Source organism: Pseudopipra pipra, chromosome 2 (assembly GCF_036250125.1).
Source record: "Pseudopipra pipra isolate bDixPip1 chromosome 2, bDixPip1.hap1, whole genome shotgun sequence".
NCBI lineage: Eukaryota > Metazoa > Chordata > Aves > Passeriformes > Pipridae > Pseudopipra > Pseudopipra pipra.
This window is the reverse complement of record NC_087550.1, coordinates 35,152,730-35,170,887: the sequence shown is the minus strand read 5'-3', so window position 1 is coordinate 35,170,887 and position 18,158 is coordinate 35,152,730. Positions and strand designations below refer to the sequence as shown.

The following is an 18,158-nucleotide window of genomic DNA, read 5'->3' as shown; positions in this document are numbered from 1 at the left end:
GAAAGTTTTCACAAGTGGATCTCAAAGTATTTGGCATGATGAGTTTGTTGGGAAGAAGAATTGAAAACTTCTCTCTTCCCCCAGTGCCTTGTGGATGGCTTTGCTTGGTGGCTGGAAGTAATGGAAAGCAATGATAAATGTGTCCATGTGCTCCAGGTAGGCAACTCTACAGAAAACATTTACGTATAAGTTACTGCTGATCTTAATGCAGAGTGGCTTTTGTTCTGCAGTGTCTGCTACTTTATATTCAGTAGTGAATTTGCTGACATTGGTGGTGTCTCACAGGCTTGTCAAGTAAATCACATTCAAACACGGAAATAGTTGCTCAAAGGTAATAAAAGAATTTTTTTCCATCTTGAGTTGGGAGGATTTTCAGTGCACATACCACTGTGACTTGCTTCTCATTGCACACGTGCAACAGATTCCTCTTAGGTTTGGTAACTTGCCCAGGTTTCGATGTGCAGCAGTATTTATTAGAAGGAGATGTGGGACATGCCTTTCACTCCATGTGCTGATGCCAGCAGCTTTTACTTTCTTATGTCTAGGGGGAAAAAAAGTGCTTGCAACAGCACAGAGGTCTGCCTGAACATTGCTCTTTGGTTTCTAAGAGACAGCATAGGCTTAAGTCATTGGGAGGCTTTCAGCTGATTTCAGTCATCTTTACATCAAGCCTTTTTGGAATTTACGAGTAAGCAGCTGCACCATTCAAGATGTAAGTTCATTTTCATCACAAAAGGGTAAGATTAAAGGTAGTATAGTGTGAAATGTCAGCATCTTGCTCTGTTAATAAATGGTAATTAAAATGAAAGCATATGTGAAAAATTGTGCTTACGGATTGTTTAAGCCAAAGTCTCAAAGCAAAAATGGAATCTACCAATAACATCAATTTTTACGACTGCAGAATCCATGAAGGGTCCAGCTGTTCCCATAGTTGTGTGTCCCGAAAATCAAAAGTGCTTTTTAGTACTCTTTATTTTAGCATTTTCTATGTTTCATCTTCTTTGTGAGCTTTGGAGTAACCAACTCACTGATGCCTTTCCAATACCAGAAGCTGTCCTCTAGCAAGCAGGCAAGAAGAGCTGGACTTCTTCACAAGACCTGCTGTAGGAAAAATGAGGGTACTAAGCGAGATACCTTGGAGAGCTTGAAGCTGTCCTGTAGAGTTCTTGCAGCTTAATAAAATTTACAAAAGGGCTTTTGAACTGTGACCTTCCAAATGTCCACTGATCAAGGGCAATGGGGTGTATGAAACCAGAATGAATACGTGACTCATGCTTGCTGAAACTGGGCCACTCTCCCTAGAGGCAAGTAATTGGTTTGGATTTAACATTTTAACTGTATTTGAAATTATAAGATAATAATAAATTTCTATTTATATTTCTCATATAAATAGAGAAGAAGTGATGCAAAGGCACTGGAAAGCAGCAGCAAGACCCTAGTTGCTGATGTAAATTGGATTTGGTGTGGGTCACTTTTAAAAAGCTCATTGCATTTTACAGATAAGCTTTAATGGAATTGGCAGTAAAAGTGCAACTGTAACCAGATCTTGTTGTTTTGTACAAGTGCCTTTCAGGTTTCTCTGCAAGGTCGAATATCCTATTGACTGGCAGCTGGAATGTTTTCCTTGTAGGAATGTAACTGGTATTTGATGCGGTTGCAAAATGAGTTTCCCACTGAAGCCAAATATAAAAGTGTATGAGAGTCCAGCAGTTTCACTTCCTGCAAAGCTGGAAACCCTTGTAGCATATATTAGGATTTCCTGCAGGGAAAGAGGGATATTAATCTTGTTTGACTTATAGAATCATAATATTTGTACTGCAATTTGTAACACGGAGCAAGAAGTTTTCAATTAGTATTTCCTGAGAATTAGTAAATTCAGTAAAGTGGATGCTTTTAATTTTTTTTTTTGTTTTGTCAGAAAATAAATATAACATCTCACAGGACCTTAAATGTTTCATAGTGTTGGAGCAGGAAAGAGCAGTGCTGAACAGGGTTACCGATCATCTAGAAAGCGATGAACAGCTGACACTGTTCTCAAGTCTTTCTCAATGTCTTTCTTTCATAATGTAATCATCATAATGTAATCTCTGAACTGTAGTACTGTATTGAGTGTGCTAGTACGAGGCATAAACTTCAGACTTGTTGATAAAACAGGCACTTGGTCAGTTCATCACTGGTTTTAATTTTCCTAGTGTTGCAAAATTTTTCTCAAGCTCTGAGCTGATTGCAATAAACCCTGATTTGGGCCCCAAACCAAATTGGCTTGAAGTCCTGTGAGCCTCTTCCCTTTCAGATTTGTACTAAGTTCATACTGTGGAAGGTGCTTTATGTTTCTTGAAAACAGGCTTCAACTTTAGCTTTGGGACAGCATTCTATGCAGGCAGAAGAATGCTGCTAGGAGAGGTGAGACACCTGAGCTGAGAATCTGCAAGTATGTAAGACTTTCTAGATCTGTGGTGCCCCCATGGTGGTGGGACCATCTGGATACATTTTGTGCATTGCAGATATTTCTCATTTCCATTCTGATGAGATGGGCCATGTAGCTGGGACTTCTGGGCATCCAGCATCTGCTTTGTATATTATCTGTACATACGCAAAGGCTAATCATGTTTTGGATGCATTGCATTTACTGTCCACCTGCAGACTAACATGTCATGTAAGACTGAAGCTCTGAGCCAGCTTCTGTATTTTCAGAAGTCATGGGGCAACAGCCAAAAATCCTTATTCTCCCTTTTTCTCCCAATTAAAGATCTAGGTAGAAACAGAGGGAATGCCTTGAGATCCCGGCACATGAGAGAGTAGATCTCAAAGCTCGTTCTTTAGGGAGGACATCTCTATACATGCTTGTTAATCCACCTGACAAATGAGAGGTGAACCAAAAAGTAGACTAGGAGTTGTAAAGGTACTTATTTATTGCTTTGCAAATTAAATTACTTTCTAGAATGCATCGCTTATGTGTCGAATTTTCTCCAACTTGAGCCTAAAATGGAGGCACAGATTACTTTTTCAGTCCAATGAGACTGTGGTTAGACACATCCCTTGCTGGGGTTTCCAGATTGTGGCGGAACATAGGAACTATTGTGTTTGAACATAAAGACTTTAAATAAAAAGAAAAGAAAACGACATGACTGGGAGAGATATTTGTGGCTTATTATTTCTTATTACCAATTCTTAGGATTTTGAAGGCATGTATTGTTGTTTCTGCTTTTCATTACTGAGATTTATTCAGACATTCAAGTTCAAGCTGTTGAAGCCCTAACACACTGCTGCTTTTCATCTAACACCACTGCATTTCTTATCAGTTACGGAGGGCAGTGTCTGAGTCACTGATACACATTCGAGAAAGGATCGTCCAGTCATGGGCATCATGTTGGCATATTTCACATTTATTTTTGGAGTGCTTCCCAGTACTTCAGTACTGGGGAGTTGAATTCAACTTGCCCAAAGTAATATGGGACATTTGTAGGTGAACGTGAGTCTCTCAAAAAGAATTCCCTGACCATTCAGCCAGCATACCTGTTTACTCAGTTGTCTTATTATATAAACTCTTGTCTATACCAACAATGATCTCAACTACAGCCTGTTAGGAACACACATGATATATCAACTGCTATATCCCATACAGGCCATCACATATGAGTTGTTGTATCAAATGAAAAGCATTTTGTGAAATATTTCCCAAAAGCTGTGTGTAAAGGAAACAAATGCTGATTAACAGCTGGTACAGGACGTTATTTTAATTCTGTTTACCAAAGTTCACTTATTTTTTCTTAGTTAATCACTTAAAATTTCTAGTTTTATTGTGTAACAATTCAAAACTTCAAGTCACATCATGTATAAATTACAGATGCCAGTACCTGTAAACATGAGGTTATTACCTTGACTGCATAATTAATAATTCAAAGGGAGAATCAAAATAGAGTAAATAGTTATGCTTAAAGCTAGTGGGCCAGAGATCTGGGTGTGATGTGTGGGCCCCCTGTGGCTGTTCCTCAAGTATCTGACTGGACAGATCCTACAAACAGTGATTTCTTAGAAATCAAGAGATTATTGGCCTGGCTTTCCTCTTATTTTATTTAATGACACCTTCCAGCAAATGTCTAGGACTGAATCCAAAGCAGATTGAATTTTATGGGAAACAAACAAGTAATTACAGCCCTTTGCAGTGAAGTTATAGCCTTATTGGCTTCATATTCTTTAAGAAAGTGCTTTGCTGAACTAAGACATAGGTTTTTGATTTAGTATCCCACTGCTTAAGACTCCAAGTGTCTTCTGGCTAAAGCCTGTCTGAAGAGTGGATTTATAGGAGCGCAGCTGGGTTGTAAACAAATGGTGATGCACTCCTGCTCTGCATTCAGAGGGAAGATAAGCAAAACTAAAAAAACAATAACCCATCTGTATTATTGAGTACCAGCTAGAAGAAAATTAACTGCAAAAATGAAATGAACTTGCAGAATGAGCTTCAGAAAGCTTATGATGTCTCCAGTTGGCATTTGCTTTATAAATAAATGAAAGGTAAAACACAGTTACTTCAAGTGTTAAAACTTTTGAATGTATAAATTTCCTCTCAGGTTTGTACTGCTGAGGTCACATGGAATTTTTTCACTGAATCACTTTCTTCCTTTAATGTAAAAAAAAGGAAGAGCAGAAGAGTAGTGGTTGAATAGAAAGAAAAATCCCAAAGCAGTATGACAGACCCTTATATTAATAGTGAGTTTAGATCCTACATTCAGTAGTGCTAGTGTAGGAGTTTGACCTGTCCTTCCTATATATCATGCAGTAACTGAGCAGTAAAATTAAAGTATGACTGATAAAATAGATATAATTAAGGGTGTTTGGAGCCAGGATCTACCTCCAAGCCATGGAGAGCAAACCTTTCTAAACTATTCTCCTCCCCAAATAGTTAGATGTTAAATTTGGGTTCACTGTGTCTTGGTGTGAAGGAACATATTCTGATCCATTTGCTGTTTTGGTTCAGAAATCCCATGACCCAACTCCCTTGTTCCTAGGTTTGGGAAGTTAGGGAAAAGCAAAGTGTAGCAGTAACAAAGAGCATAGTGAGAATTGTCCGTAAGGTATAATAAAAGGAGTAAACCCCCATAACTATGGCAAACTTGTTCTCTCTTCTAAATACCAGACACATTTGCAAGACAAAAGTCCATGTATTTCTTGAAAAAAAAGCTGAGATGAGCAGCATAGTGTAAATGTTTGGGGTTTGATCCTACAGGTCCTCAAATACAGATGCTTCCAGTCAGGAAGTGGAATCTTATCTCCTTGATCCATATAAAAAGACTTACACCAGGTAGCAGGTTCAGCATAAGCACAGATTCTGAGATTTAGTGGGAAAATTCAGTGGTAGAGAGATTTGTGAATAATACAAATGTGGATGACTAGGTCTGTGCAAGCAATACTCCAAGGCATGGATTTTCAGTGAGGACAAAAATAAACCCAGAATGTCTGCTTCTTTCTGTGTCTTAGCAATGCTGTTCCAACATAAACGTAGTTTAGTAGCTTTTGGCTTTTAGAAAAAAACTAATTTTTTTTTTAATATCTCTAAGTTATTCAGGTAACCCCAAGCTTTGCTAAACTCATTAATTTTTTTCTGGGAGTAAAAGGCTTGTAGGAGCATCAGGGCAACTTTTATGCAGAAATTTTGACTGAGACCAGCGTAATTTTAATAGAGATTCCATACATTTGCATGTAATAGGAAGCGAATTTAAAATGTGCAATGGCAGGGACATCATTCTGCACTGAACTGATGTTTTAGTCAGCAGTAGGGTTTTAGTAGATACAAAATATACATTCCCAACAATATGGGACTTGAACAACTTAAATATAATGTGGGTACTCATCAAAGTAGAACTTAATATGAAATTTGTCTGAAACTGCCTTTTTTTTCCCCATAAGCAAGCATAGACATGTGCTTAGACCATGATTTTTGGCAGAATCTGGCCTCTTTATTCTGAGTCCTAATTTGCTCCTGCTGGTCTCTGAAATTCTCTTCTGAGTGTCCTGCAGGAAGAGGCATTGCTGCTGCCATCTGCAAAGCATCAGCACCTACATCTACGCTAAAATCACTCTGACCTCTCAGCATATGATTACTTTTTAAGAATGTTCAAAGGCATATCCTTATCATATGTTAAACAGTGAAGGGACTGAATATGTCTTGTCATGTAACCAACTTGTTAGGTGAGCATCAGCTAATTTATGGTGCTTCTTAGCAGTCACTAATTCATATTTCAGTTTGTGTATTGTGGTGCTGGACAAATGATGTTGTATTAACTCATTATTTTGTGCTTCTGTATTTTACAACTAAAAACATTTCTGTGAAGCAATAACTGCTTTGAATAATACCTTCTAGATGTATTTCCACAACCCATCTTTTTTGGAGCTCTCCTTTTATGAATATTGGATGTAGATCATGAATAGAAATGCTTTGGAAATGCATGCATAGCTTCAAGCCTGAAGCTGGTTTCTTTGTAACACTTTTGAGAAAAGTGTGAAGCATTTCTTGCTATTAATATAACCTTATTTTGAATATGATATATGTCAGAAAACAATTTTAACATAACGGAGGTGTTTTTATCATCAGGAGTACAAGAATAAGGAGATAAGAAGCAAAATCTCTGCCCTATACTAAAATGAAGAGGGATAGCAAAAGTGACAGCCTGTGTTTGTACTGTATTTGTGCTGGCTTGGAGCAGCCCAGATCCTGGTTCTGTGTGTCCATTTATCCTGGTAAGCAGTGCAGCTTCAGTTTGTTCATAAAATTGAAACTCTTGTGCAAACCTGTTGAAAATGAAACATGTGCAGTCCTGTCTGTTGGCACCAGGTCACTGAAAAATGGATGAGAGAGGAGGCATCTGAGCTTCACAGTGATCTGCTGCCCCACAGAAGATAGACATATGCTCGAGTGTAACGTAAAGCACAGATGGTACTTCAGATCTTTTTGTAGTCATAACAACCTGATCATCCTGGTGATGCTCCCTGGAGGGCTTTTGAGGATGAACAAGATGGGCAAGTGGTAAAGCAGGCCTTGAACCTGGCTTTTTGGAAGACATTGTAGAAGTCGGTGGTATTCCTGTTTCTGAAGTCTTGTATAAAATATATTTGTTTCTAGTTAGTTTACTTTTCTGCATCTTTAAGCAAAAATAATCCTCTCAAAATGACTTAAAAAACCCCTGATCCTGTACGGCGGGGAAAGGAGTGAAGTCTGCCTAATGCAGTTTACAGGTATAAAATACCATACAGCTGCAGTACAATGTACTTTGCCTCCTCATTCTCTGTCAGTAGCTCTCTGAATTTGCAGCACAGTAACACAGATATAGGTACCTTGTGGCACCCTGAAGTCAAGGAGAGGATCATTCTTTTAAACTTTATGAATATATCTCAGGAGAGCAAAGATAGAATGAATATGTATGCCTCTCTCTTGCCCTTTGATGACTTAAACATGTGGTGAGCATTTACAATCAAATTTAAGATTTGCACAATCTCCTATTCATCTGGAAACATGTTCAGGTACCCAGGGAAGAACAGAGAAACAATTTTTTCAGTCCAAATGCTTTTAGCCACAAATAAATTCATTCACTGGATGTAAGCATGTAACTACTTTAATTGCCCACAGTTTGCCAAGCCTTCTGATACATCTAGAAACACTTTAGGAAAACATCTGATTTAAATTTGAATTGAGGATTTTCCATTAGAAATACCTGTTTGTCTTCGCTGTGCTTCATTGGACGTCAAGTTTTGGTGGTACGATGGTGTTGAAAGTGGTGTTTGTAACAGTTTTTAAAGGGTAGGTATTGTAGATAATAACACATAAGCTCTTGAAGAAATGGCAACGTGTTTTTGAAACTAGTTGGAGGTTTCTGTGTATGTGATATCCAAGGAAGGTTGTAACTTGACCTCCACAATCAAAATCAAATGTGATCTATTACCTCTCTCAATATCCAGGTAGTCTGCCAGCTCTCAAGTGTTTTGTGGTCACTAGCATACTTTCTTGCACTACTAATTGACAAGGATATCCTGATGCTCATTTAAAATCACAGCTGATGGGCTGCTTTGCCATCTGAACTAGTCTCAATGACATAATTAAATGTTTGCATTTATAATCTGGTTATGGTCTCTAATGCAGGCTTTATAGCTCAAGTTCATCCCTGTCTCATGGGAACACATCAGTCAACACTATCTGTGAATGGGACTACTTTCAGTGTTGTGTTCTACCTGCTGATGTAAAAACTCAGGAAACCCCAAATGACATATATCAGATGTATGCAGTATCTGTACTAACAAAATTAAACATACCCAAGACCGTTCTTTGCCGCTGAGGCCAGCTGCAAGGTCTGTATGCACACTACTAAAGCCTTACCCTTTATAACAATGGGTCTGCTTACTGGATCTGCTCTGTGACCCATCATAACTCCCAAATGGCCAGTCCAGGAATCACTAGTCCTATAAATAACTGCTGTAGAGGTTTTGAATCTACTGTTATTTGGAGACACCATGGGTTCTCGGGTAAAATGCAGTATTAGCAATTACAGCTTTCAATATACTGCAGCTGTTATATATTTAATTATTTTCATACACTTTTTTTTAATATAATTTGTTATGAAAGTGCAATTCTACTTTTGATATTAACAAAAGCACAATTTAGTTTTTATTACCAAAGTCATCTTTAAATCTCAAAATACAAACTAGTGTTTTAGTTCTGCAACTGATTTACAGCTTGCCTTCAATCTTTCATTTCACCCTAGTATTTCCATGTTTTCAGCTAGGGAGACTTTTCATTGATACTGTTATTTTAATTTGGTTTTTTTGGGGGGCAGGTGTTGTGTTTGGTTGGTTTGGTTTGGTGGATTTCTTTTTCTTTCCCCATCAGTTGTGACCCCAGGTTTTAATTTCTTTTGTTCCATGCTTTCTACTTAGAAGCTGATGTATAAATCCCTGTATGAGCAACTTCTGGAAGCAGAAGAATTTCTTTTTGAAGCAGAATCAATATCTAATTCTAGTCTTAAAATACTAAATATGCAAAGCACTTCACATTGTCTTACTGTTCTTGATGTACCTCAGTTGTGATGTTATATCTGTTTGTTTGCTTTGGCTTTGGAATAAGATGTGCAAATTATGAATAAATTATTTTTTGTGTGACAGCATCTTGCTTTAGTAGGACTTAAAAGGTTGTGGCTAAAAGTTTAGAATATGGAAAAGGGGAATAACACCCAAGAGGGTCAGTACAGCTCCACTTCCCCAGATCTCTATGCCTGCACCTCTTCAGTGTGAATCCAGTGTGGTCTGTATGACAGCTGCTTGTGGATTTTTACACTAGTCCACAGCAGAGTCAAAGACTTGATGTGCAAGTAACAGGGATTTTTCCACCCACATTTTTAAAGAATTCTTTGAAAATTATATTTCTTGTGGGCCACCTCAATGTTGGTGAATCATGCAGCACTGAACCGACAAATTATAGCTTGGTTAAGTGGTCTAGAGTAAACAGAAATTTCCGGTATTTGAAGAAGAATTTGTGACCCTGAAAGCTTATCCATTTACTGGTTTTCCCCTGAGTGTATTGCATAGCCACACTCAATGGCAGTGCTTGCCATGTTCCAGGAGCTCATAAGTCTGACACTGAGAATGGCAACGCATATGGTTAATCCAGAATGATTAATGCATTTGCCAGGCATTTCGAATTGGAAAGTTTTCCACTGCCCCATGACAGTACTTTTCTCTTGAACTAATTTTTCATGATCATAATTAGTATGAAAGCTGAGAAAGTAATTGCAGATAACTTTATGTAGTTGCATTGATCTTTTTAGTTTTCAAACTTTTTTAATTCTCTAATAATGTCTTTTAAATCTTGCATTCTTAATTGGTTTGCACTAATATTTAGAATTTTCTCATGTCTTTTGTGTTGCTTCTTGTCTGAAGTGGGCAGCTCTTTCGGAGCAGGATGAAGAACTAGAGCCCATTTATGAGATCTGTTTTCTGAAACAGGGTTGCTTAGAGTGCCATGGGTTCTGGTGATTGCCAGTGCTCTTGGAGTTTTTTGGCCAGTTGATGGAAATTGCCTTCTACCTGCAACACCTATAATGTTGATGTGATTGGAAGGTACATGGAAAAGGTTTTACATTGAGATATCTGTGGGGAAGAGGTCTCAAATACAAGGCAAGTAGTCTGATGGACCTCCAAAAATAGTACTTCCTCAAGCCCAGAATAACCGATGAGTTGTGTTTCACAGAGTAGTTCATTGTCCTTCCAAAAATGGTGCTTGTCAGGAGATGGATGGTGTTCAGTAATCAGGTAATTTGTGTTCTGGAGTTAAAGAGCCAGGTTCAGGAGTTTGGAAACTTAGGTCTGGTTTCTTCACAGTTGAAGATCAGGGGTTTAAGCTTGTTGGTTCATGCTTTATTTGGAAATGGTAAACTCTTGCTCACCTAACTATAAGCAATTCAGCAAGGCTGGACAGTCAAACTGGACCATCAGAGACTAAAAGATCTTAAACTGCTGCAGCAGTTATCTTCAGGGCCTTGTGACACACATTGTACCTGAAAGCCAATGTTCATGCTTTGAAGATAAAGCTTAACTGCCATAGCAGTTCACAGACCCTCAAAGGACACCCTTCTATTTGTGCATTTGGATTTTGAAAGGATCTGTGCATCTGTGAGCCCTGAAGGGGTTCCGCTCATTTATAGAGTGTTGTCAAGTCTCCTTTCTACAAGTAAAGGTCATGTTTCTGTATAATAAGGCAAAGTATTTTGGGGGGTATTTTTTGCAGGCAGATTTCGTATTCATGAAGTACAAAGGAAAGTCTGCTGTTTTGCTTAGCAAGACTCAGTTCTGAAGCGTTGTTAGGTGTTAGCGTGGGGTTTCAGACATATCTGACATGGGGATGGGATATAGTGGACTGACACGCCTTTGCTGTGTTATGCTTCAGCACTGCAGAATGGCATTCAGTTTTTAAGTATATTTAGCATTTTTCAAGAAGCGCTGCATGTTAGTTTCTGACTTCACAAGCTTGTGAGACATCGTTTTTGTCTTGACTGTTTATCTGAGGGAAGCATGCATAAATCCTCTAAGCGCTGTTAGCTGGATACATGTAAACATGTTAGTAGTAGAGGGTGTGTGATAGGGTTCATACTGTTGTTCCAAAGGATGGTTTTGCCTTGCTAGGCTTTCCAGTGATAGGTCATAGCCAGCCTCTTTTCTTGAAGACCCTTCCTGGCCAGAGAGCTCCCTCACAAGCAGAGGTTTGAGAAACACCTTGATACATTTAGAAGTTCTCTGTGTATGTACATATAAGAAAAAAAACACCTCTGGATGATGTAGCTGCGTTTTTATCTTGCTTTCTATAGAGTATAATGTCACAGAATCACAGAATATGCTGAGTTGGAAAGGACCCACAAGGATCATCGAGTCCAGCTCCTGGCCCTGCACAGAACCATCCCAAAGAGTCACACCATGTGACCAAGAGTATTGTCCAGACACTTCTTGAACTCTGTCAGGCTTGGTGCCGTGACCACTTCCCTGGGCAGCCTGTTCCAATAGCCGGACACTCTCTGGGTGAAGACCTTTTTCTAATGTCCAACTTAAACCTTCCCTGGCAAAACTTCAGGCCATTCCCTCGGGACCAATGACCACAGAGAAGAGATCGCTGCCTGCCCCTCCTCTTCCCCTCATGAGGAAGTTGTAGACTGCAATGAGGTCTCCCGTCAGTCTCCCCTTCTCCAGGCTGAACAGACCAAGTGACCTCAGCCTCTCCTCATACGCCTTACCCTCAAGGCCCTTCACCATCTTCGTTGCCCTCTTTTGGAGGCTAACACCTTAATATTTTTCTAATTTTCCTCTGGATAGCCTTGTATTATGGTGTTACATCCAAACAGTTTCAAATAGCAAAAGCACTCTTTCAGTTTTTTCTTTGCAGCCTGTTCATCTAAAGCCATTCATACATGTTTCACTGTGTCAGGCATGCTGTTTCTGTAGCACTACCTATACCATCTTTATTTCAGCATTTATGCCTAGCTGTTGTGGCTGTAACTACATATATCTCGATTACAGAAGCCCTACAGCCAGCGTGGGGCTTTTTAGCCAGTAACTGATCCTAGATGTTATTTGGCTTTGTTGGCAGGGTTTGGCTGGTCACACTGACTCTATTCTGTTCTCCCTCCCCCCACCCTCTGATTTGTTTCCCCATCTTCCACAGTTTGGAAAGGAAAAATATGAAAGTGAAGAAATCTCAGAGATACCACTACTTCATTCCCAGTTCTCTGTCATTAGGAAGTCCACTTCTGCTGTGAATTATAACCACTTCAGTGTGAAATTTGCTATTCAGAAAGTGCAATCTTGTGTTGGTGTTAAGAATCAATTCCGTGATGTGCAGCTACTCGAGTCATTCCTGATGCTGTTTCAGTGCTTTATAAACTATTAGAACATACTTTTGCCTTTTCAAGGGATCTTGTTACAAACCACTACTTGGTAGTTGCAGAACTTTGGTTTCTGCACAAACTGTGTGGTAAGATTCCCTGGCACACGCCTCAGCTCTGCAATGAATTGGCTTTGGAGCATCAGAGCTAAAGATGTGTGTGGAGAACCCCACAGCAAGAAACAGTAAGAAAAAGAATAGAGCAACTTGAACTAATTTGGGGTTTCCTTGTATTCTGCCAGCAAAATGCCTCTTCATATTCTGTCTTCTCTCGTATCTCAGGTACCTTGATAATTTCACTGCTTGGAAATGTCTGTGTGGCTTTAATTAGACCAGACTATTCCAGTGTCCTGTTCTTATAGCAGCCACCAGCAGATGCTTAGGGAAAAACAGGGATGGTCAAGCAAGCAGCAACAGTGTTTCCTGCCACCAGCAGTTTCTGACTTTGGGACCTACTAACTTAAATAATTGCATCTAATGGCCTTCAAAATATTTTTTCCCTCCTGTTTGTTGAATGCTTTTAAATTCTATATTCAAGGAAGTAACATGCAAGGGAAGGAGTTCTTTAAGATGACTGAGTGTTGTATAAAGAAATACCTCATTTATTTTGAAACTGAAGTTTGGTAGTATTCTTGCCCTTCTATTAGAACAGACTAGGAATAATCATGTATTTCTCTGTCTCTCTCCAGGAGAAATATGATTTCCAGCAAATTTTTAAGAGAGACTTCTAGAGAATCTCAGCTCCTGAGGTGGTGATAGTTGAAGGCATTACTAATGAAGGCCTTGAGGTGGTGGGATGAAGGATCTGCAGTAGAACAACATGTACTAGCCTAATTCAGTTTCTCAGACTTAGGGCATCCAATTACTAAGGCTAACTAGATAGGGTGGATGTCTCTTCTTTATGATCAAGTTTTCTGCTTAATATAGTACAGATGTTCATGGCCTCCTCAATCTCAACACCATTTTTTTTTCCAGTGCATGTAGGGAGGAGAATAAGAGTCAGGAACTGCGGATTGCATTTGAAGCAGATTAATTCTGAGTCTTAGCAAGGTTAAAAAATAACAAACAAGCAACAGATACCCCCCAACACCACACAAGATGATTACCAAAAATTAGCACATGTAAAATCATTTTTTAAAAGTAATTGGTTCTCAGACAGCTGCTTAAATTCTCTTGGGGAATGAGTGAAAAATACGAAAGGAGGATGGAAATTTGATATTTAAAAGCCCTAGTGTGATGATATGAAGATGAATTTGAAATATGCATTTATATAATTTTTTTCATTTCATAAGAAGAATTCTAAAGCAATGTCTAGAAGAGAGCTCTGAAATGAAAATTACGACCATAATTTGAACCTGTAACTTCAAGTGCAGTGCATAAGCACATATTCTACAGCCTCAAAACATATTTAATAAATCAATAGGATAGAATTTCTATACCAATCTCTCTGTGAAAGAGTAAACACTACCATGGTGGTAAAGCTGTAAAGATAAACCTTAAGGGTCTTTACAACAGTTTTTATGTGTTGATTTAAAAAAAACCCAACACCACTGTAAAATATACTTTTGCTTAAGGAGACAGTCCTTGCCCATTTTATGTAATAATTTACTCTGAGCCTGGCTTTAATTTAAAATAAATAGCTGTGCTGCCACGGTTTGGGCTCGAAGTTTCCACATGTTTTGAAGTCATCTGCTGCAAAGCAGGCTCTGAGGGTTCATTATTAGCTGGTACGGGTGTGAATACAAAACTAGCTAGTTCATTATTGCAGCCTCAGCGGAAATTCCCTAGGGATGTCCTGTGGAGATGTAGGAGCAGACCCTAAAGCTCATTTATGTTCTAAATCCCATCTACTTTATCTTACTGGGCACTCATCTGATTCACTGAGGAGTATGTCTGAGCTGTGCTGAGGATCTCACACTGGTCTTCAGTTCTGCAGAGAATGTGAAAGTAAGTCTGAGACCTAGAACCAAGGAAAAATTTTGCTGATTGGAGAAATATGGAGATCGAAAGCCCTGTTGCTTCCTTCAGAATTGCAGGGAGGTTTATTCCACTACAGTGCTGGAGATGACACATAAGTATAACCTGAGGAGGGGAGTCAGGGCAGCTGTGAACTTAGCCTTGGGTATTGTCCTCAGAATTACAGTGTGCCCTTCAAGATCCTTGTGAGGACTGGTATGACCAGTAGTGCTTATCTGCTGTCTTGAGAGGTGCAGCTCTGGTAAGGCGTTCTTCTCAGCCTTGGCTCTAAAATTCTTTCCCAACTGCATCATTGTAACTTCAATTTTGTCAACTTTTGCACCCCAGCTAGCTAAGCAGCTCTTCTGGTGTCTATTTCAAAGTTGTTTCTGCAGGAAGTCCTATGGATCTGTACAGTTTCATCTGTCCTGGATATTTGTCATCACTGTGGTTGGGTTTTCTGTTTGGGGAGTTTTGGTTTTTTTCTTTCAGACTGTTATTGGGGCCCATGTTATGGTTGTCATAATTCACCTCACTTGCATCCAGGGAATTTGACCTGTAATTCTTTTTGCAGATCTCTGTTGATTTGTGGTATAGTGCAGGAAGTGAGCTATTTTGTTCTGAAGTCTACTTAGAAGTTGGGAATCAGCTGAAAATTATTAGTCAACTTTTCCAGTAGGGCTGGTAGTGCCAGACAAGGGGTCAAATAGGAAAGGTGAATAGGAAAAAATAGAAATATCAAGTGGTTTTGGTTGGAAGGGTTCTTTAAAGGCCATCTAGTCCAACCCCACTGCCGTGATCAGGGACATCTTCAACTAGATCACGTTGCTCAGAGCTCTGTTCAGTCTGGCCTTGAATGTTTCCAGAGATGGAGCATCTTCCACCTATCTGAGCAGCTTGTTCCAGTTCCACCCTCACTGCAAAAAATTTCTTTCTTATAAGTAGTCTGAATTTACCCTCTTTTAGAATAAGACCATTACCCCTTGTCCTGTTGCTACAGGCCCTACTAAAAAATCTGGCGTTAAAAACTTCTTCCCTTACAAAAGTATCTTTCAAAATTTTTCAGCGAAAAGCTTTTGTTAGAAGTTTTTCAGCTTATGATAAAAAAAATTAAATATTAAAACTCTCTTGTTTTTAATTTAGTCTTTTAAAAAACGGTTTACTTTTTGTCATTAAATACAATAAAAGCCTACTTACTGGCTTTTGTTCTTCTTCCTGTTACCATCCTGCAGGGTTTTTTATTTTAATAGCTCAAGCTAGAAGAATGAAAAGGGAGTTTAAGATATGGAAGGAGGAGGGAACTGATATATATATATATTTATGTTTTTTCTTTTAGAAAGACAGAAGAGGACAGGGGGAAATAAGGTTTAAATAACAAAAGCTAACCTCCTCCAAGGGTCCTACAGGCGCTCCCTGAACACAGTCAGATGAGATTTTCAGTAATTCATCTGAGGAAAAATGAGGCAAAAGGGAAATATGCAAATGAAATCATTCTTAAAGTGAATGTATTCCTGTAATTGTGTTGTCTAGAGCTGTACAGCATATGTAATCTGAGTCTCATTGTGCTAATTCGGTTAATTCAGACAGTGAGAAACACCGTTTTGCTGTTCTCTGCCACATAAGAGAAGCAGGGAATGGGAGAGGGTCCAGTTAAATATCAAGAGGCACTTGACTTTGCTTCCTTCAGGCAGATGAACAATGATGCAGATGCTCAATCAGTGACTGTCAGTGAAGAACTTCATCAGGATGAGACAGTCTGGCATGCCTGGTTCAGGTCACCTGCACAGTGTGCCAGTTCTGGGCAACAGTAAATATTTTGCTTGTCTCTGTTCCTGGTCGTTTTGTTATTAAAAAAACACCCAAACCCATACCAAAACTTGGTTTATTATGGGTATCCAAAACTATGTTCATTTTTCTGTTGTTTTCATCTCTTTTATTCTGAAAAGTGAGTCGAAATGATGAGTTGCGCCCCAGTCACTTTATTCTCTTTGCTCTGTCAAACCCACCTGGTTTTTGCAAACCACTAAGGAGGCATGATCCTGAACAGGCTGACCTGCTCTGAGCAGGGATAGGACTAGATCACATCTGGAGGTCCCTTTCTACCTATATTTGTGACTGTGTGACATACTCATGTAATCGAGGCAGATTCTACTTCAGTATATTTTGTATTACAGTATTTGGAGTTTTACCTCCACTGCTGACCTGGACAGCTAGAAGAGCAGCTCTGTTTGTGTGATTGAAGCCAGGATCTTAAGGGGTTGAAGATTTTCATTTCTAGCTATTAATTTCTAGGTATTAAAACCAAATTGTTTTTTTTTTTTTTTATTTAACTTGACATTAATTGATATTTTATTGCTACCTCAGGGATACAAAATGTAGAATTTTAATGTTCTATAAAGTTTATTTTTAAAGTGAGACCAAAATTAAACTACAACTTTTGGCAGAAGATGTATTTTTTTTAATCTGTGCCAAGAAAATTATTGTTTTATTTCCCCTTCCTTATTCCTCAGCATAGAGCTCTCAAAAGTAAAAAAACCCTGCACATTCATACAGCATCTCTGAAGCACATTGCTCTTACTAGCTAGGTCTTCACAGATCCCTTTAACACACTCTTGAATGGCAAGAAGTACTTAGACAACTTCTTTTCATGCACAAAAGTCTCTCGCTCATTTAAAGCTTGAAGCCAGCTATTTCTGTTTTCCACTAGAAATATCTGGGCCATCGCTCAAGATGAAAGTCCATGTGCTCAGTATAGCACTACATGGATGTGAAAAAATAATTCTGAGAATAGCATCTCCTGACAGTGCTTTGTGTATGTGAAAACCAAGCAGACAGATAGCTGCTGCCATCTCATCTCTCACAGGCACTGAGATAAAATCCTTACAAATAGGAATCACACACAAAAATTAATCCCTACTTTGCAACAATTTTTCATACTTTTTTTTTACTATTTAAAAATATTTGTGCTTAGCCAATTCCTTTGTGTCTTTAAAGGCCATCAGGAAGACCTGTCAGAGGTTTATTTTGGAGATGAGAGAACAGAACAACTGTACTTCCAGTGTTTAGATATCACCTGCCATCTGGAAGGGCTTAAATTAACAGTAAAGTGCAAACCTGAACATGAATTTGTAGTGCTTGAGATCAGTCAAAAAAACCCCACAGAACAGTTTAAAGGTCAGGTTTGATAGCAGGAGTTGTCAGGAATTCTGTGCAACCTAGGTTGAAATTTCATATCCAAATAGGAAGAGAATAACATTGGATCCTTACTATTGTCTCTTCAACCAAGGCTTGACTCTAACTGCATATACAGAAATCACAGGGGCAGAAAATACTCTTGTATGTGGAAAATCCAGTTAGCATCATGTCTGTTGCTTCACATCTTGTCTAATATTTGCCCAGAGGTGAAATGGGAAGACAGTGCCAGTGATTGTTTCCCACAGCAACTGATCAAGGTGCACCACAAAAGAAAATACAGCCCTTGATTTGACATTAAGTAAGGTGCCAGAGCTGGATGAAAATTTTGCAGTTTAAGTGCAGCTCATAGCAGTGACTACAAGGTACTTTAGATTCAGTGTCCCTACAGAGATAAAAAGGCCAAACATCCACCACAGTTGTGCTCAGCTTCTATAAGATTAAGTATGTGTGTATGAGGAAGATTGATAAAAGGATGTGAAAAGGAGATTTTGAGAGAAACACTTAAAGGAGATATGGAGTTGCTGAACGATACCCCACCAGAATCAATAGTATGTATCATTTAACAAGGGCTTAGAAAATGTTCAAAGGAAGC

General features: G+C 38.9%; 1 protein-coding gene across 4 annotated transcripts in view; it reads left to right on the top strand.

The window, feature by feature from the left end:
- The window catches only part of ME3 (malic enzyme 3), a 119,572-nt gene that overhangs the window by 9,313 nt on the left and 92,101 nt on the right, over positions 1-18,158 (top strand). The window contains exon 1 of one of the 4 annotated variants that reach the window (XM_064644997.1): positions 106-156. The exons of the other annotated variants lie outside the window; for them this stretch is intronic. Coding sequence (XP_064501067.1) covers positions 121-156 — 36 coding nt within the window. The 5' untranslated portion in view covers positions 106-120. Of the gene's footprint in view, positions 1-105; positions 157-18,158 lie in introns of those variants that run through there. 4 annotated transcript variants of the gene reach the window in all.